General features: G+C 36.6%; 1 protein-coding gene and 1 pseudogene across 1 annotated transcript in view; both read left to right on the top strand.

Annotated features, from left to right (window-relative positions):
- Ptprr (protein tyrosine phosphatase, receptor type, R) overlaps positions 1 to 20,927 on the top strand; it is a 366,148-nt gene that overhangs the window by 36,232 nt on the left and 308,989 nt on the right. The window contains exon 3 of the mRNA XM_005374316.2: positions 8,565 to 8,769. Within this exon, the coding sequence (XP_005374373.2) occupies positions 8,687 to 8,769 (83 nt within the window). The 5' untranslated portion in view covers positions 8,565 to 8,686. The remainder of the gene's footprint in view (positions 1 to 8,564; positions 8,770 to 20,927) is intronic.
- Positions 697 to 1,366, top strand: LOC102030268 (annotated as a pseudogene).

Below are 20,927 nucleotides of genomic sequence, written 5' to 3'. Positions count from 1 at the left end.
TCCTCCATATTGCTTGAAATTGACTTGTGGTTTGTGTGTGTGTGTGTGTGTGTGTGTGTGTGTGTGTGTGTGTTTGTTTGTTTTTTTTTTTTTTTTTTTTTTTTTTTTTTTTTTTTTTTTTAGTCTTTTTGAGACAGGGTTTCACTATGCAGTTCAGGCTGGCCTTGAGATCACTTTGTAGCCCAGGCTGGTCTCGAACTCACAATGATCCTCCTGCCTCAGCCTCTCCAATGCTGGGATTACAGGCATGCTTTCATTGTGCCCCATGTCCCCACCATGCCTGGCTATAATTGGCTTGTTTTGTCAGTTAATTTTGGGGGGAGTTTTCCCAAAAGTATTTTATTTCCAAGTGTCATTTCAAGGCTTCAAAATGAGTTTTCTCCACAAAAAGTTTATGGCGGATTCCTTTTGAGATTTCATCAATTGTATTCTAAGACAACATAAAGAGAACATGAACAGTGATTTGTAAAATAAAGCCTTCACATATGAAAATATGTAAACATAGTTGACTTATACTGCTCCCAAATTGTTTTGGTTTTGGAAGTTCGATCAAGATTTTTGGCTGGGGGACGGGCTGGCGGGCGGAGGTGCTGGCGGGTGGAGGGAGTGCTGGCTCCTCTGCCTTGCCTTCCCGGCCCGGTTTCTCTGCTCTATGGTATGCCTGTGAGGCCGGCTGCCAGCAGAGGTCTCCTCCGGATGGACCACAATCGGGCGACCAAGGTGGAACAGGTAAAATTACTTGACCGGTTCAGTACAAGCAACAAGGCATGAACAGGAACGTTGTATCTTATGACCACACATCTATCGTTTACAGATTCTCATAAAAAAGAAATCTAGATTTTGCACCACCACATTGCCTCAGTAGAGAAAGTTCCTTCGACTACTTCTGGATGCCCTCTCTTGATTCAGTGCGATAACTTCAGGACTATGCATTTCATTGTTCCCAGAGAAAGAGACTGTCATATTTATAACTCTCTGCTACCGCCGTAAAAACAGGCAAAATAAGCAGCTCTCTATGCATTCTCATATAATCCCAAACAAAATGATTCAGAACGAACACAAGGTTGGCAGCTTATTGACCTTGCTGAGGAATATAAGAGGATGGGAGTGCCAGCTTCAACCTGGCAGTTATCTGATGCCAACCGAGAACACAGGATTTGTCAAACTTATCCCAGAGAAATTTGGGCTCCCCGGATAGCAAGCAAACCAATAATTGTTGGTAGTTCTAAATTTCAGAGCAAGGGAAGATTCCCAGTCCCTTCTTACTATCATCAAGATAAGGAGCACATTCTGTTTCTAAGAATGCATTCTGCAGTTGAATTCTCTTTCTAAAATCATTTTTTTGTTAAATTGTGACAATTGGAAAAAGAAAAAAAAAAAAAAAACTTCTGGGACACAATGAAAGCAGTCCTAACAGGGAAGTTTATAGCCGTGAGTGCCCACATTATAAAAACAAAGTGAACCTCAGTAAGTAACCTAATAATCCACCTCAAGGTCCTAGAAAAACAAGAACAATCCAAATTTAAAGTTAGAGCAGGCAAGGAAATTATAAATATCAGAGCAGAAATTAACAAAATCAAGACTAAAAAACAATACAGAAAATCAATGAATTGAAGAGCTGGTTCTTGGAAACAGTAAACAAAATAGACAAACCCTTAGCCAATCTTTCCAAAAACAGGAAAGGAATGAAAACACCCAACTCAGTTAGGACCAGTTCTATGTTCACTCTTCTCTGCCAGGAGGTAGCACCTGTAGCGTTCTGTTCTCCGGAGTTAAGTGAAAGCATATAGTGAAGGAGTACTCTAATAAACTGGAGAATCTTAAAGAAATGGATGGATTCCTGCATACATATGCATTACCAAAACTGAAGCAAGAATATATAAAAATCCTGACTACTTCAGTAACAGTCAAGGAAACTGAAGCAGTAATTAAAAAAAAAACAAAAAACTGCTAACTACTACAAGAAAAGCTCAGGATGCTGTCATTGCTAAATTCCACAAGAACTGGGCTTCCAGTGGTGGAGTTTTTTAGTGCATAGTACTTATAAATTCTACAAGAACTTCAGGAAAGATCTAACACCAATACTCCTCAAACTCTTTAATAACATTGAAAGGGAAGGAAGACTCCCAAAGCCATTCTTGTAAGCTAGCATTACCCTGATTCTAAAATCAGAAAAAGACCCCAACAAAAAAGAAAACTGCAAGCCGGTCTCTTTAATCACTAAACTCAAAAATCTTCAACAAGATACTGGCAAATAGAAGGCAACAAATCATCAACAAGATCAGACGTCATGACCAAGGGGGCATCATCACAGGGATGGAGGGATGTTTAAACATCTACAAACCAGCAACTGTAATACACTGCAAAAACAGTAGTAAGAACAAAAACCAAGTGATCCTATCAGTTGGTCACAAAAAGGTGTTTGACCAAATCCAACTTCCATTCATAAAAACTCTGAAGAAAATAAGTATGGAAGGACCTTACCTGAACCTAATAAAAGCCATTTATGACAAAACAATGGCCAACATTATGTTAAATGGAGAGAAGTTGAAAGTTTTCCCTCTAAAATCAGGAAGAAAGCAGAAATGTCCACTATCGCTGCTCCTGTTCAGCATAGTTGTTGAAATATTAGCCAGAGCAATCAGGTGAGAGACAGAAAGAAAGGGGATATGTATAACAAAGGGAGAAGTAAAATTATTTGCAGATGATTTGATCCTCTGCAGAGGAGACTTAAATAATTCTACCGAAAGACTCCTATAATTAATAACCAAATTCAGTAGCATAGCAGGATATAAAATCAACGCACAGTCAATCCTGTACATCAGTAATGAGCACACTGAGAAGGAAATTAGGAAAACAATACCATTCACAATGGCATCAAAAAGTTAAATACTTAAGATTGAACCTAACCAAGGAAGCGAAAGACCTCTCCAATGAAAATTACACTATGAAAAAGGAGGTCGAAGAGGACATCTGGAAATGGAACAATATCCTTATTCCTGGATAGGCAGGACCAGTGGCCATACTTTCAGAACTGATATACAGTTTTAAGGCAATCCCAATCAAAATATCCATAGTATTTCTGACAGAACTTGAAAATAGTCCTAAAATCTATATGAAACAAAAAGAGACCCAGCATATCAAAAGCAATCCTGGGCATCACAATCCTGGACTTCAAGTTATAGTATAAAGCTCCAATGATAAAAATACCATAGTATCAGCACAGAAGTAAGCATATGGATCAGTGGCACAGAACAAAAAATGTAGAAACAACTGCAGACATATTCAGCTCTCTAATCTTTTGACTGTAGGACCAAAAACATACACTAGGGGGAAAGTAGCTTCTTTAATAAATGGTGCTGGGAAAACTGGCTACCCACAGCAGAAAATGGAATCTATACTCATCTCTCACCATGTACTAACCTAAAATCAAAATGTATAAAAAGATCTAAATGTTAAAACAGAAACAATCTGCTGGAAGATAAAATAGGTAAAACTCTTGAACACAATAGGCATAGGCAAGGACTTTCTGAACTGAACATCAGTTGTGCAAGAAATGAAACAAAAAAATCAACAAATGGGATCATATCTAATTAAATATCTCTGCACAGCTAGGAAGCAACCAACAGAATGATTAAACAACACACAGAATGGGAAAAATATTTTGCCAGCTATTCATCACAAAGACGACTAATGTCAGATATATAAAGAACTGAAAAAAAATTAGAACCCCCTAAAATAAAGGACTAATAATTGGCCAGTAAAACAAATAGGCACTCCTGAGAAGTAGTTCAAATGGCTAATAAATACATGAAAAAATGTTCAACATCTCTGGCCATGTGTATCAGTCAGAGTTTACTAGATAAACAGATATAACACAAGGTATTCAAAACAAGCCAATTATAGCCAGGTGTGGTGGCACATGCCTGTAATCCCAACACTTGGAGGCTGAGGCAGGAGAATCATTGTGAGTTTGAGGCCAGCCTGGGCTACAGAGTGAGCTTAAGACCAGCCTGAACTGCATAGTGAGACCCTGTCTCAAAAAGACAAAAGAGAAATGTATAAGAAATTATAAGATTGGCTCTGTCATCCACGGAGTTGGAAGAGGAAGTCTTCAGAGGGTGTCAGTTCAAGGTCTGGAGCTCTGCAGTGTTGCATGTAAGTCTGTGTCAGGAGGCTTATGGGTCTGCCATGGAAGGCTGATGAGTCTATGCCAGAAGGCTGAGGGATCCAAGGCAGAAGCTGAAGAGTGCTAGAAGCCAGAAAACAACATCTAAGCTGAAAGTGACATGCAAACTGAAGACAAAGACTGGAGCTCCCCTGAAGAACACAAGTCTGTCCATCCTTCCTCATTTCCTTTTTGTATTGTCCAGGGATGAGCCACCATAGAATGGGTCCTCTACATCCTAGGGTGTAGAATTGCTGAGCAGATTTAGTTAAGCCTTTAAACTTCTCCAACTGACAAAATCAACCACTATATCATGAGAGAAATGCAAATGAAAAGAACACTGAGGTTTACCTTGCCCCAGAAAGAATAGCTACAGTCAAGAAATCAAATAATAATAAGTACTGATGAGGCCACAGGGAAAAAGAAACTTCTATATTTTTCTTGAGAATGTAAAGTACAACCACCATGGAATTCAGTATGGAGATTCCTCAGACAAGTAAAATCAGAAATTCCATTTGACCCAGCCATTCCCCTACTCAGTATCTTGCAGAAGAGGTGAAGACATACTACATACTACAGTGGAACATGCACACCCATGTTTTTAGCAGCATAACTCACAGTAACTTCTTGGAAGCAGCCTATATACCTATCAACAAATACATGGATAAAGAAAACGTGCTTATATACATGAAGAAGGATAAACTAGAGTCATTGTAAGAAAATAGGTTGTCTTCAGACCATAATTTTAAGTGGAATGAAATCATACATACCAGCTTTGATATTGCATGGTTTCTCTATGTGGGAATTCCAAGGCATAAATACTGTAATTAAAGTGCAAAAGAAAACATAGATAATAGCCAATAGGGTACTAGGTCTTTTGCCAAAGGGAAAGGGACCAAGGGAGGGAGGGAGGAAGGAAAGGAGGGACTGGGGTAATAAAAGAATTGAGATGTGTTATGTACATGTACTAAGTCCCCATGAGGACTGTAATCATTATGTAATGCAACCATGTACCAATAAAAATAAAAATTAGAATTAAAAAGAATTTTGAAAAACCCTTTTGTAAAAAAATAAAACAAGATTTTTGGTTAACTTCAGTGTGTATGTGTGTTTGCATCCTAACCTATAGATTTACAGTTCTCTAATTTACAGTTCTAATTTACAGTTCTCTATGTGGGAAATATTCTGGATTTTAATCCACATACTAAAATATTTGACTTTAATAGGAATTACTTATATGGATCTTATGACTAGAAAGTAAAAAATATATATATTCCAGAACACTAGTACTGTATAGAGGGAAAAGAAATATTTTACACAAAGATAGGCTGAATTACCAGACAAAAGTACTCTGAGGGAACAAATTTAGTTGTTTTAAATATGTCAAATAACAAAATGCAATTTTCAAATTAAAAAATACTATTAAATTAACTTCTCCAGTTGTTTATTGCTTATTAATATTACTAAGTAATGATAAATCACTCCTAAAACTAACTTCTTGTGTTCCACTTGTGCTATTCAGAGTCTATAAGTTTATTCCATGCCAACATTCTCAGATATATTCATATCTAAGTACAATACAAAGCTTTGAATGTGATATTATCACATTGATTATGACATTTCATTAGAGAAAAATCCAATGGTATTTTAGAATATAAAATGCTTTATAGTTAGAAAAACTTCAGGTTTTTCTTGTACAAAAGTACTGGAAAATTCATAATCTCAGACTGCAAATCTCTACAGGATATTATTGCTTAAAGTAAGTAGCTTCTATTAAGTTGACAATGTCTACAACAGTTACCACATCTTTGCCATTGAGAAGGTGCACTCAGACCCATTTGGACACCGATGCTGGGTTTGACAAGTGTTCTTTTCCTCTTCTGCTCTCGCTGTGTCCAGCATTGCTCTATCTGTAATTACTAGCATTTTAGAAACTTCATCCAGTGTATAGTTTTTCAGATATAAAAATAGTCTTTATATTATACAATGACTGAACATAACATTCCTTTTAAACAGATGTGATTCCTCTGTGACTGTACCTACAGCTGGGCCTGGATCTAGTTTGCCTTCAAGAGAGTGTATTTGTGGTAGTTCCTTTGTCATACATCTCTCAGAAGTTATTGTCGAAAATCAGAACAGAGACGTCCCAGCTTCCTCTGATGTTTCCTCCATACACACGGCAGCATTTTTTTTTTTTTTTTCCAAAGCACTGGAAGTCCTCATAGACTTTGCCTTTACACAGTAGGCTGACTCTACATGGCCCTAGAATGTAAGACCAAGGTAAATTTGTCCATATTCACAGAAAACTTGCTGGAATCTCGGTCCCTCACTCAATCCCAGAATTTAGGAGTTCCCTAAATCTTGCCTCCAGCTATTCAATAAGTCCTCTTATTTTGCCTCTTTATCTCAGAATTTATCCAAGTTTCTCCACTCCCACAGCCACAGTCTAATTCAGGACACTACTGTATCTTACCTATGTCACTGCCAGAGCTCCCTAATACGGCTGTGGTCACAAGTCTTACCTGTCAGAAGTTAATTGTCTAAACTTCAATGTTGCTAAAAAGCACATATTTCCTTTTGTTACCAGGAGAAATCCAAACTTCTCAGCATGATACATTTTTTTCATGTTCTCAATCTCTTTGGATCTCTTTGATTTATGCTGTCCTTGACCAGGAATGCTGCTTTCCCCAGTTCTTCCTCCGCATCCTCTATTGCCTTCCCTTCTTACTCCAATCTTGCCTGCCAAATTAAAATCATCTGTTAGACCGTGTAGACACATTATCCTTTGGAGATCTCTGATTGCCAAAACTGAGGTAGGTATCCTGCTGTTGTCCTCCTGTAAGACACACCGCCCTGAGAAACATGCTCTGTTTATTTATTGGTGCTCTAGTAGACCACACGTTCCTTGAAGATAAGCATTGTGTGCTTATTACTACATCCGCAGCACATGTGCTTTGGACCAGCACACAGCAAAGATTCACTTTTTATCTATCAAATTAATATCACTTTGTGACCACTTATCCTTTGCTTGTAATTTTGTTTTTGTATTTCATTGACCCCTGGAAATTTTATTTTCTCTCCTGCATGCTAGTTGGTGATTGTCCTCATGAATCTGATATTCAGTTTGCTTCTCTTATTTTTATCTTGGCAGTTTTTCTCTCTTGGCTGTAGCTGATACCAACCCTCTGTCTGCTTTAACTGCTTTAAAAAAAGACTCTCATAAAGGCTCTCGTCTTGATGCTTCCCTCTCAGCTGAGCCTGCGCGTGCTCACAGTCACGTTTCCTCTGCGTGACAGTCACCGGTACCTCTGCTGGAGTACACTTGCCTCTGCTGCACTCACCCCCTTCACGCTATGTGCATTGAGTCTAATTAGCTGCTTGTTCTAAACCCTTAGCTAACCTTTTCCTTTCTTCTGCAAGTTTTAGTATGACACAGGAAGAAACACCTTAACTTTTGCTTCCTTGAAACTCTCTATCTTCTTTTTCTATTTCCAAGTTCTAGCACAAAGGATAGGGACCAGAATATTTCTCCCAATTATTTCCAAACCTCCCAGATCTTCTTCCCAGGAAGCAAGAGTGACTAAATTACTCCCTCAGTTCTATTTTATCCTCGTGGGCTCCTATTCTGTTAGAATGTTTTGCCCACCTCAGGAGTGATTTTGTTAACTTCAATTTTGGCTTCCTGTTGAGACAGGTACTCCCAGCAATTTAAAGCATTTTATAAACTTCTATACGCTCTTGCTGAAGAGACTTTGAATTATTTTTCTTTCTGAAAATTGAATGGCTTAGATAGAAAACAATCTTATAAAAACATCACCTTTGCACACTCTTCAGAGCTCCCTCATTTTGTGCATGAGTTTTTTATTCACTATGTATGCTAAATAGCCAATGAATGAGTTCATAATTCTATCAAAACACCGTGGAAAGAAACTTCCCAGATGATCCTTAGGTGGAAATGGTGACTTTACATTTTGGAGAAAATGAAATCGATTTGTCTCCACCTAGTGGATTCTGTCTCTAAGAATTTGGCAACACTGTGCAGTCGAGTAAACTCAGGTAACTTTCTTTGTAACAGCAGTTTCGCTTCTCTACAAAACAGTAGAGGAAAACCCACAAGGCTGATTTTGCCTAAGCGAAGCAGCTTGTGGTTAGGAGGAAGGGAATGGCCAAAAACCTAGGGCAGTGACATCCGGTAAAAATAACGCACGCCGCACGTGTAATCTTTACATTCTAGTATTTAGAAAGGTAAAAATAAATGAGTAAAATTCTTTAATAATGCATTTTTAACAAATACACATCAAACTATCATTTCAACATACAATTAACTAAACATTGCAAATGAAAGGCTTCTTCAGTATTAAGTCTTTGAAATTCACTGTTTGTTTTGCATTTCCAGCCTGTTTCAAATCTGACAAGCTGCATTTCAGCATTAAGTGGTCACCGGCTACCACCTTGGATAACACAGATCTAGAAGCCAAGGAAAGTAGCTATTTTAGATAACATCAGAGTGGCCGTAAGATGAAGACTGAGGATGGCATATTCGCACTATGTTCCTCACCCCTGCACTCCCAAAGTCCTCCAATGTTAAAATGTCAATCCTGGTAAGAATTAAGGCACCCTTAGTACCAGTGAGACTGTGTGCCTTTACTTCACAGAATAGAGGTTTCATGTAGAAACTAAGTTCAGTTATGAGTAAACAAGGAGTGTATATCTCTGTTATTCACTAGTATGTGTTCTGAGTTCCCTTTCTGTTGCATTTACAAGTTGGTTAACATGATTAAATAAGCTAATTTACACAGACAATATAGTATAATATATAACCCATAGAAACAGCTGAATATCCTACTCCCTCCTGAATTGCTTTAAATCCAGAGAGATCAAGGCTCTAGGTTTCATCTCTTTAGAACCAATAGATTTCACAGATGGATATGTCAGGATCCCAGGATGTGGTCATAATGGTCAGATATGGGAAAGTATAAGTGAATAAATGAAACTTTCCTCCCTAAAGGATGACTAAATTAAATCATATGACATGCTGAGAGACCAAAGTATCCACATCATCTATGAACATCAGTGCTTGGAATCGGAAACATATGGATACTGAGGAGCCTGTTAAGTATAGGTATATAAACTAGTCTATTTATTCATAAATAGACTAAACAAAAATGCCAAAAATATATATTTATAAAAAAGTATTTAAATTTGAGAAAACATCCTAACCACAAGAAATACGCAGGATTATGGGGGTTTTTTTAACAATGTTTTGAGGACTTGGCAAAATGTTTTGTTGTTTAGCTCAGTCTTGACTGGAATCTCATCATTCTTACAGGAATCTTCAAGTCTTTGCAGTAGGAAAAGAACTTTGGAAGCAGAGGCTAATAAGAAAGTTCATGTAGCTGGCTTAGCTAGCTTGTATGAAGATGGATGGATGGGTGGATGGATGGAGGGATGGAGGGATGGAGGGATGGATGGATGGACAGATGGATGGATGGATGGATAAATGGATGGATGGATACAATTATTTATGATTATTTCAGAAACATGTAATGGAAATATCTTATAAAGGAGAGGATGAGCATTTTGGAGAAAATATTCAGACAGTTCTTTGCATGTTGTATGGTAATGAAATATAGGTAACTATTGGCAGAAAGCAGCATTATACTTAGGATACAGATTTAATTATTATCAGAAAGATGTAAAATAACAATCATAAAAACAATATAAAAGTCTGTTTATCATTTGTGGAATTATTTAAAAGGTAAGCATTCCAGGGCAGATGTCTTCTCAGTGTCAGAAATGTAGATTCTTCCACCCCGTGGCCAGAATGGTCTATGCCATTGGCCCTAGCTTTGGGGATCCTACCTCTGGCTTCCCTCCAGATGTCATACTCTACCTAAAGAAAACAGGTTTCAGGACAAAGGACATGTGCTTTCTTGAAACCTGTGTCCTCTCTCTCATAGTGTAGACCAAGTGTGAAAAACTTAAAACTTAAAATATATTATTTAAATGGCTCTAAGCCTATTTCCAAGCCTCAGCATATTTCTTGCCCAAAGTACTCTTTCTTCTGATCTTTATTTCCCTAGGCTGAAAGCAAGAGGTAGCAAAGTGACAACTGTTTGGGAGAGTTCAGTCTTGTAAGCTGGGATTTAAATACATATCATAAGATCCTTTGATGTGAACATGGAGCCACACTTGCACAGTTAGGTGGAGACAGCCATGGGCCAGAACTCAGAGCTATATAGGTGTCTATTTCTGACTTTACCATGTTGTGACACATTACTCAAAGAAGTGTAAGAATTTTATATTTGAACTTGATGTATTAGGTTATTTGATGGTGTATTTCCAAGAGAAGAAATTAGAGCATATTGTACTTAATTTGTGCCCATAATATTTGGTGCTCCATTTAAATCCTAATTCCAGACTCTACAGTGTTATTGGTGAACATAATTGTGTCTCTATAGTTTCCAACATAGAGCTGATTCTTCAGGGACCAAAACTGCTCTTTAACTTCAATTATCACATCTTAATTTCAGCAAGCAAGTAGAGAAAAGGGAGGATGTGTATATAGCTCTTTCTTTAAGAATAAAATCTAGGAAGAAAATTGCTTCTGTCCACTCCATTTTTAGTTTAAACTTTTGGATACGTAGCGTCTTACTTGATTTTCCATGTTTTCAGCTAAAAAGTTCTGCTACTGTGGAAGGAGGGAAGACTAGGCATTGAAAAAGATTGGTAGTGCCTCACATTCTGTCCCCTTCCAAGTGAACTAATCTCCAAGTCCAATTCAGTGATAGAATCAATCTCAAAGTCTAGGGTCTTGAGAGGTAGAAGGTTCTTTCCATCAGGTGGATGTATCTTGCTGTGATCTAGAGATATGACAAACTATGTCTCTTCTCTATACCCAAAATTAACACAAATGATAGAGAAATGACAGAACACACAAACACACACACACACACACACACACACACACACACACACACAGGATGCATAGTCACAGTAAAGAAGCATGAAAAATCCAAGAATAGCTGCTGGTTTTTAGCAATCATGGAATCATGCTGAGGAGAACATTGCAAAACATCTCTTCTGGCACTTTAGTTAGTTTGTTTGGAAACTGCTGGTTCTGCTTTCTACAGAAATTCTTTCTTTTTTGTGTTTGTGATCCTCAGCTCTGTCCCACAAGTAACTTTAGGTAAGCATTGGTGAATATGCTGCTCTTAGGTTTTGGGGACCATGTTGAACTGATGCAGACATTTCACACTAGATACATGGTTTCTTTGACAATATAATTTCTTGAAAATCTTAGTAGGCTTACAGTTTACTGGCTTCCTGCTCATTCTGTAAGTAAAGCCAAAGACCTCTTATATCTGAAGATCTTTTGTAATTTGATTTTGTCCATTTATATTTTGTCAGAGGCCTATCCAAGTTCATACAAGACAGAGTTGATTGGAAAGACAACAACATTAAGCTTCTGGACTGGACTCACTGAGTAGGAAAGGACACTTAAGGGCAGGCATGAGAAAGTTCTAGATTTAGGTCCTGTTAGGACTTTTGAGATACCACTTAGCTCTATTTCAGATCTTTTGAAGAAGAAATTAACTTTTTCAGTGCTATATATTCATAAATTATTAGACTGTCCACTTAGAGTGTAGACTGCATGAAGAGAAAAATGTTTAAAATGTTGCATTCCACTCAGTGCTCACAAACATTCTAGTTCTAGCTTGAATCTCTCTTTTCCAGAATTTTGCTAGATTCTCAAAGAGCAGCCGTGCATGTAAACATTCATGGTTTTTTTTTCAGTAAGTTTCTAAAATCACATGTCATATTTTGATTGTTCTATCTACTAAAGCATCAAAAGTAATAATTTTCAAAAACATGCTTTAAAAAATGATATTCACTAATTTTTCCAAATTCTGATACCTGTGTCCCTGCCAAATACTTTCCAACTATTAAGCCAATGCCACATGTATTACAACATGTGTGGCAGCCACAATCCCAGCATCCAATTTAAAATTAATGATGCCTTAGAGACAGTTCCTATCGAGTACCAAAATGACAGTAGTTTAAACAAGAGAGTACGTATCCATTTCACATAAGAGCAGTCCAGGTGAAAACAATCCAGAGCAGGAAAGGTAGCTCAGAGGACAATTTCAATTTTGTGGTTTAAAATGAATTTTAAGCCCAGGTTATCATTTATAAGTTAAAGACACTCAAGATGAGGACCTGTATGGGAGAAGGCACATTCCTTCATCTCAAAAGCATAACTTGCAGTTTGAGGATCATTTATTATACTCATTGTTATTAACCAGAACTTAATCACATAATGACACCTCACTGCAAGGAAGGCTGGAAAATGAAGTCTGCAGCTGAGCCACCACGATCCTATTGTAGACCCAAATGAGGAGAATTAAGAAAACCAGCACTGAATAGTCAAGCCTGAACTTACACGGTGCTCATGGCCTACGAAGTTGCAAAGTATATTTGGGGAATTTCTATTTAGTTTGGCAAAGACAATTGCCCTCCTGAAAGATCAGCATGTACTTCTTGGTCTTGAAGATTTTATAACATTTTCCTAGACCACAAACTGACTAGGACAACTGTGAACAGAATATTGGGAAAGAGAGAAGCCAAAAGAGTGTCTCTCAAATAAGCATTTATCTTTTAATTTTCCTTTCTAGACTTGCTTTCTAGAAACAACTTGGTTCTCCTTTTTCTTTCTGCAATGGAACTTCACCAAATCCACGCCAATAGAAAGAATGGAGTATTTAAATTGGGACTCAAATATCCTTGATTGTAATCCACATGACAGTGCTAATTAATTTTCTGTTAGGTGTATGGCTTAGACCATTTTATGTTGCTAAAACCAAATACCGCAGACTGGGTAAGTTATAAAGAGTATAAATTTATTTAACTCACTGTTCTAGAGGCTGAGAAATCCAAGAGTCTGATGCTTGTATCTAGCGAAGTCCTTCTTAATGGATCATAATATGACTGGGGGCGGTGGTTGGTGAGACAGAGCAACTGTGCTAAGATGTATCTCTTTTCCGTTTGTTCTAAAGCTGGCAGGTATTTCCCTTCCTTTTGTTCTAATGTCATGATGGGACCCACATGCTCATGACCTCATCTACCCCTAATTATCATCCAACTATTGCACCTCCAAATACCACTAATATATGAATTTAGAGATTAAGTTTTCAACACATGAGCATGGTGGAACACATCCTAACCACAGCAGCATGTACCTTGAGACCTAACAAAGGCACGCATGAGGAGTTCAAGTATTCAAATAGATTTTGTAAGATTCATCATATTGTGATTTAAACAGTAGTGGTTAGTACTTTCATTATAAAAAAAACAAACTTCACTCTTAACTCAGCTTTACATACAAAGTAATAATAAGTGAGTGATGCTTAAATCAGAGAAAATAAGATTCAAACTGGTCTCTGATATGCTTGGTTTATGTGCTTGGTTTATCATTAATATGTAATCGAGCAGGAATCTGTTTTCTCATTTCTGGGAAGTTTGTTTTCATTATCTTATTTTCAACTGTCAGATCTCAATTCTTATATCTAGCTCTGACCTTCTTTCTGTGATTTCCCCCTATACATTTTTAATCACTTGAAATGTTAGAGATAATTATTAAACTTATCCAGGCTGTTGGGTGTTTAAATGAGATAATGTGTAAAATTATATCAAAGGTAGCTATTATTATCCTGTTTATGTGAGATGAATGAATCAATAAATCTATCACTTGTAGTGTACCTCATAAGACCTAGTTCTGGAAGAGGTTTTATATCTGTGTATGTGATAAAAATTATTCAAATTAATGCAGAACTATGCTTGAACATTTTTCTTTAAAAAGACTTTAACATTAAGTGGTCCAGGCTACATACCTAGGAGAAACACTTCTCTGTCTAACCTAGACTTTTACTCTTACCTTGTATAATACTTTGCATGTAAAAAGTAGATAGTTAATAAATGTTTGGTATTCACTTAAATAAATGTACTAATGTGAAGTAATGTGTGCCTGTTACTTTTTAAAATAAGTCTACTATAAGACTTACTAGTATTAATCAACACATAATCCATTCATATTAATGACATTACTAAGCATATGTCAATTACCTTTAAGTGCATGACACACATTATAGTATTTTTAGCGCTTTTTCTCATTTAACCTTCACAATAACCCTCAAAGGTAGCTCTTATTCCTACTTGATAGGTAAATGCAATGATACTCAGAGAAGCTAGTGGACAAAAGCATATGCCAAGTAATTGAAAGAAACATTAGTGCTCAGGTCAGTCGATTTCAAACTCAATTCTTTTAACTAAAATATTGCACAAAAAGTTTTTAAAAAAGGTGTGAAAATAGCAGAATGGAAGCATAAAATCCATATTTACAACAACATAATCTTAGAACATTATTAAAATTATCCTTTAGGTCAGAGAGAGGCCAAGTATCTGTGATCTTGCTCTCAAACAAAGCATGCTTGGAAAAATATAGAATTCACCCGCAGTGGGAACTGTCAATCAAAACTGTCAAGTGTATCTCACTGAATTTTTTGGCTTCCCTCTGCCTTTTCAATTTAATTCAGATCTTAGAGTGAGGGAACCAAAGAGTAACAGGAAATTCAAAGAGAAAAAGAGAATTCTGATCCTATCATTCTTTTATGCCCAGTGTCAGGCTTCAAAGGCAAATGCTCTCTGGTTTTTCTCTGACTAATGTATACAGAGAGTGATCAGTAATCAAAATGATCAAAATGCACTGGAGCAGTCCTGTGAACAATGAAAATGCAGCTGCAGAATCTCACCAGACCAATGCCACTATGAAGGAGGTATTCAGTTGACATGTTAGGTACAGTTACAAAGGTGATCATAAAAATGGTCTTGTTCCCTTTGGAAGAAAATTTGTCATTAGAATGTAGTGGGGCAGTTAAAAATATTCAGAAATGATAGCCTAGATAGAATCACTCTTTGAGCAGTACACTATTTTTCCACTGCTGCATAACAAATTACTAGAAACTTGGCAGCCTAAAACAACACCCATTTACTATATCAAAGGTTCTGCAGGTTAGAAATCTCAGCATAGCATATCTAAGTCTTCTGTTAGTCCTCAGTCCTTTGTTAGTCCTCAGCCACAAGCTGTAGCCAAGTTGTTGACTGGATCCACATTCTACCGAAAGACTCAGGGAGTTCATCCAACTTCCTGTAATTGTTGGTAAGATTCAGTTCTTTTCAGTTGTAGGATTGAGGCTCTCACTTTTAGAGGTCATTCATACAAAAGCCTGAAAAACTTAAACTACTTTATAGTTGACAAATCAGTAGATCAGTGTTTATCCAGAAAAGGAGGTAAGGAAGGAAGGGATAGATTACCAAGTGCCAAAGAGAACACTTTAGGGATAGTGGATTTGTCAATTTTCTTGACTGTGATAAGAACTTCACAGATGCATGCATATACTAAAAATTGAATAAATTGCATAGGTTAAATGTGTGTAGTTTGTTATACATCAACTGTAGATCAACAGTTTGTTTTATAAAAAATAAATATGATAAAACAGTGACCAACATGTAAAATATTATACTCTGCTTAACAGATCCCCTTAGCATGTCAAGATGGAAATAGACTTCTGGTGAGGCTGACTTTGCTTGGCCAATTTAGTCTGGATTTAGTGTGGTTTTGGTCACTCTTTTCATAGCGTGCTCTGAGACTGTATCCACAATAATTATTAACAACTTTTGTCCCAAATAGAAATCAATATGTTTTAAGAAATGCCACACCCACCAAGGGAATCTAACTGATAGAAGTCTTCCAAATATAACTAGCTGCCTTGGTAAATAAATCTTTAACAGAATACTCTAAGAAATTTCTAAGGTTCTGTAAGTACACAATTTAAAAAAAGAAAAAAGAGAGACTCCCTTTCTCTAGATATTTAAGTCCATAAGTAACAATTTCTCTACCACTGTTTAGTCCAGTGAGTGGAAAAGTTAGCACTCCCAACTGGAAAGCAAAACTGTCTTGAGACCGAGGTGTGGAAAGATATCAAGATCTGAGGTAACATTGAATTGGGATCAGTGAATCCCCTAGTAAGGAAATAAGATACTTGAAAAGGGAGCAACATTAGAACCAGAGCTACATCTCAAAGCACTGTGGTAATGCTAGGATAAAATGGTTGGGAAGAGAATGTAGTGTCATAATTATGTCTTAATTGGGACTGGAAACTTGATGGAACAAAATTGAACTATTGAGATGAACCATGAATCTGAAAATTGTTATTATGTAGTAACTGGGCTTCTCTGAGTCCCCTGCTACAACTGCTCGTCTCAGACCCATACACAAATATATGTAAAGGTAGATTTTGCTGACAGAGTATGCTGGTGAGTGGTAGATACACAGTAGAATAATTCTGGAAAATGGATTGTTGATCACCCATGTCAGTCTAATCCATTCATGAACTGAAATATTGCATGAGTGAACACATTTCAGGGGAAACAGCAGTATTGATTCTTTAAATATTGTTTCGTGCTTTAAATTTCACATTTACTAATGCAATTATAAAGCTATGATTGCTGTTAAATGAAAAAGATTTCTGAAAAGGTTAGTATGCATAGATTCAGAACATTTGAGAGTTGAAGGAAAGTATTTGGGAGAAGAATCATTCAGTTTCACAAATTTGTGAAGATACAATTTATAATAATTTCTGAAATGATAGCATTTATAATTTAACTAAAAGTATTTGTGTATGATTAAAATTATAATTTTATTGTAAAATTGTTTTAATTGCTTTCCTCATTGCTGAGACAAAATACCTGACACCCAAAGTTAAAAGAGGAAAGGTTTATTTAGCTCACAGTTTGTAGAGATTTCAGCCCATAATCATCTGGCTCCAAGGAAGGCTGGCATGGCAGAGGGGCATCACAGAGGAGAAACAGTTCATGGCACAGAGAAGGCAGCAAGCTGCAAGTGACCAGTGACAACTCTCTTTCTGTCCCTTATAGTCCATCCAGCACTTACACATCACACCTGAGGGGGGGGGCTTAATCATACACAATCTATGCCAAACCAATCAGTGAACTAATTTAGTAATCAAACACCCTCAATCTCAGCATCACACACTTAATCTCAGACACCTCTAAAAGCCCCACCTGTGACCACATAAGGGTTTGTGAGGACATCTAAACAAAAGGCAGAACAATAATTATAATGTTTTAAGAGTGATTAACCAGGTACTTCAGGTAAGAAATCTACATCATATTTTTGGTTTCTGCTTTCAATTAAATCTAATATTTTTATGCAATAGAAAAACAGCTACTATAGAAATATATAATGTTAGAATATTTCACTAGATACTATAAATATATCAACTATAAATAGAGAATGGAGCTTAAAATTTAAACATTTAATCGCCATATTGTTAGATGAAGCTATGCTATTGCAAAGTACTTGGATCTAGAAAGTAATAATTAAAATCTAATGCAAAATTATCATTAATTATAAGATTTGTATAGTGTAAGGGTTGTCAATAAGCAGATTATGGAGTGAATCGTGGAACTATACATTTAAATGCATGTTACACTTTTTTCTTTAGAGACTTGGTCTACCAATGCAGTTGGAGGCTCTACAAGCATGTCATAAAACATTTTTAGCATATTTGCTTAGATTCAGAATCTCTCTTAGGACCAGGTACTTCTTGTTTCAGATCCCTTTATTCTCCATGGCATAAATTTATATCAAATCGCCAAACAAAAACAAAGAAAATCTTAAAAGATATAGAATTGATGTGTAAATTGAGCACAGGCCTAGCATTCAAAATTTAATGAAGCTATTAAAACTCATAGATCAAAAGTAGCTGTTATGATGATTACACCTTGTTTCTGTCTAACAGACCTAGATAGGAAATTTGCTTTCCTTATTTTTAAACTTATTTTTCTGAAAAAGAGTGGTCTTTTTATTTGTGTAATGCTCATCCTGAATTTAGAATACCTTATTTCTTTTGCTTGGTTTCCATTTCAGATTTTTTATTATTATTTTCACATATGCACATTTTTTCCAAAAAGAGTAATAGTAAAGTAAAGCCAGAATGCTCTATACCTAACCTATGATGTGACCATGTCAATTTACTTGCTGGAAATCTACATGATTGCGAGCATGTCGACTTACTTACTGGAAATCTACATTACATATTCATCTGGAGGCTCAGTAGGAAAAGGTTTGCTTCCAAGCTTCCTCAGGAAATTTGCCAAATCCATTTCCTTGTGTTTGAAGCATGAAGGTCTCTCTTAAATCTGATAGGCAGACAGAAACAATCTGAGCCTGACTGAAACCTTAGCTGCTTACTTACAAAAAGAGGGAACCCATACCCCAACAAAAAAAAATCTCTGCCTCTCTTGTTTTTCCTCCCAGTCTTCCAATTTAGAAGAACTAAGCTTGAAATAGGGAAAGGAAGTTACAAGAATCAGACAATTACTTTTCTCCTCTCGAGCTCTTTCAAGCCACAAGCCTGGTCCTTGTGGGAGAAAGAAGAGGCACAGTAGGAATGCGCTTGAGGAAAATGAGATTGACTTTAACAAGCCTGGACTTCCAGTGAAAGGTAGGGCACATTTCCAAGACGTCTTTAAGGAATAAGGAAGTGACTTTTGACAGAGCTGAACTGTTGAAAACATTGACTGGAGCAAGATAAAAACATTTCATGTTTATAACCCATTTGAGATACTCAGCAAACCAAATACATATATATTTAAAGTTTCCCTGAGCTTCCAATTTTTTTTTTGTTTAAAATCGAACATTTTCCCCTTGGCTCCCCAGCTTCCAGAAAGCAAATGATGTCACTCAGTCACATATTACAGTGAATTAGATCCAGATATATTTCCCAAGAACATACTGGGATAAGTAAACACAGGGTGAAGTCAGTGTACAGATATATTAGCGGGGTGGTTAAGAAGGGATGTCACTAAAATTAGTAATTAGAGAGATAAGATGAAAAATATTTCTGTATGAAAAATAAAGCATGATTTGAAATATTTTTCCTGATATGGGTAAGATATTAAAATTAGGGGCTAGGGATTTAGCTCAGAGGCACAGCATCTGCCTGACAAGAGCAAGGTCGTGAGTTCGATTCCCAGTACCAGAGAAAAACCAAAATAAAATAAAATAAAACAAAATAAAATAAAATAAAATTAAGTAGATATTTATTTCTGATGGCAGCTATCATCTCATTTATGCTCAGAATTTTAAGATACATCATGTATCTTAAAATTATATTAGTAAATGTGAAAATTAAAAGGAAAAGGGATCAAACTGCTGCTATATGAAGCACAGAAGACTAATCTATGATTAGTAGTAATTAGTGGAAAGTCAGAAGACAGCAGAAGTGGCATAAAAAAATCTGTTTAGAGAAATAATAGCAGAAAATTTTCCAAATATTGAGGAAAGACATTAGAATTCAGATAAGCAATACATGTAGAACACCATAAAGTCACAATCAGAAAAGAACTTCTTCACAACATAGCATAATAAAAATCCAAGAAATCCAATACAAGGACAGAATCTTAAAGGCTGTTAGAGAAAACCAAGTCCCTCACAAAGGTAAACCTATTGGAAGTACAGCAGACTTCTTAACATAAATCTTAAAGGCCAGGGGTTTTGGAGTGAAGTATTTCAAGCCCTAAAAGAAAGTAACTTCCAACCCAGACTGATATATCCTGCAAAACTATCTTTCAAAATTGATAGAAAAAGGAGCTCATTACATGACAAAGAAATTCCTGGCCACTAAATCAACTCAAATTATTCAAGAAGATGTGTTTTATATATATATCTATATATAGATATATATATAGATATATATATATATATATATGTATTAACTCCCGATGGTGAATGTAATCATTATGTACTGGAAGCTTGTACTAATAAAACATTTTTAAAAGAATGTGGGTGCAAGTAATTCTTAAGAAATGACATAGTAAGAAATACAAGTTTGGAGTCAAAAGCAGAGTATGTTAATGAGCATGGTGACAATGTGGACTCTTTAGAAATCTGATGAAACACAATTCAAAATTTTCAAATGTAAGTACAGAAACCCTGGGGCATTTATCCACCTTCTACCCTGTGTACTTCTACCTGATTTATCCATCTTCTACCCTATCCACTTCCACCCTACCTTTGCTTGAACACTGTTCCAGGTTGTTCACTTCTCCACACTTGCTGTGAGGGGAAGAGTGGGTGGATGCTCGAGTGCAGAGCTGTCCTGGTGGCCCTAGAGATTCTCCAAAGGTAGAAAATGCTAGGTGAAAGTATTTATGTTTCTTCATGTGACCCCTGGTTCTGAGTTCCTCCTTCCAGTTTCCTGCTCAACTGTTTTGCTTTGCTTCTTGTCTCCTGTGTAGTCTATGTTCAATTGTTTCAAAGCCCTGATCACTGATGTCTTTGACTTGTTTCGTTTGCCCAAGAAACCTCTATGCAATGCTCAGTGCTATGTTCACTGCTCATCATGTAAGTGGTTATTAAATTTTCTCCTCTTTCATGCCTTTGTAAAAGACTGAAGTTCTTATAGGAGAAAGAGACTTTTTTCCGGCTTTTAGTTCGAACTGAGGACAGCTCTTACTCCCCTACTCAGCAATTTAATCTTCCTTTCCCCCTTTGAGTAATACTAGGACACTTGCTGTGCAGTGCCATTAAAAGCTCTCCAAGCCACGGAAGTGTTTGACATTACTGTTTAATCATCTCACAGCTGACGTCATATGCATTCCAGTGGCACCAGCTGAT

Source organism: Chinchilla lanigera, unplaced genomic scaffold, assembly GCF_000276665.1.
Source record: "Chinchilla lanigera isolate Chin_1 unplaced genomic scaffold, ChiLan1.0 scaffold00004, whole genome shotgun sequence".
NCBI lineage: Eukaryota > Metazoa > Chordata > Mammalia > Rodentia > Chinchillidae > Chinchilla > Chinchilla lanigera.
The sequence above is the reverse complement of the archived record's forward strand: the minus strand, read 5'-3'. Positions and strand labels throughout refer to the sequence as shown.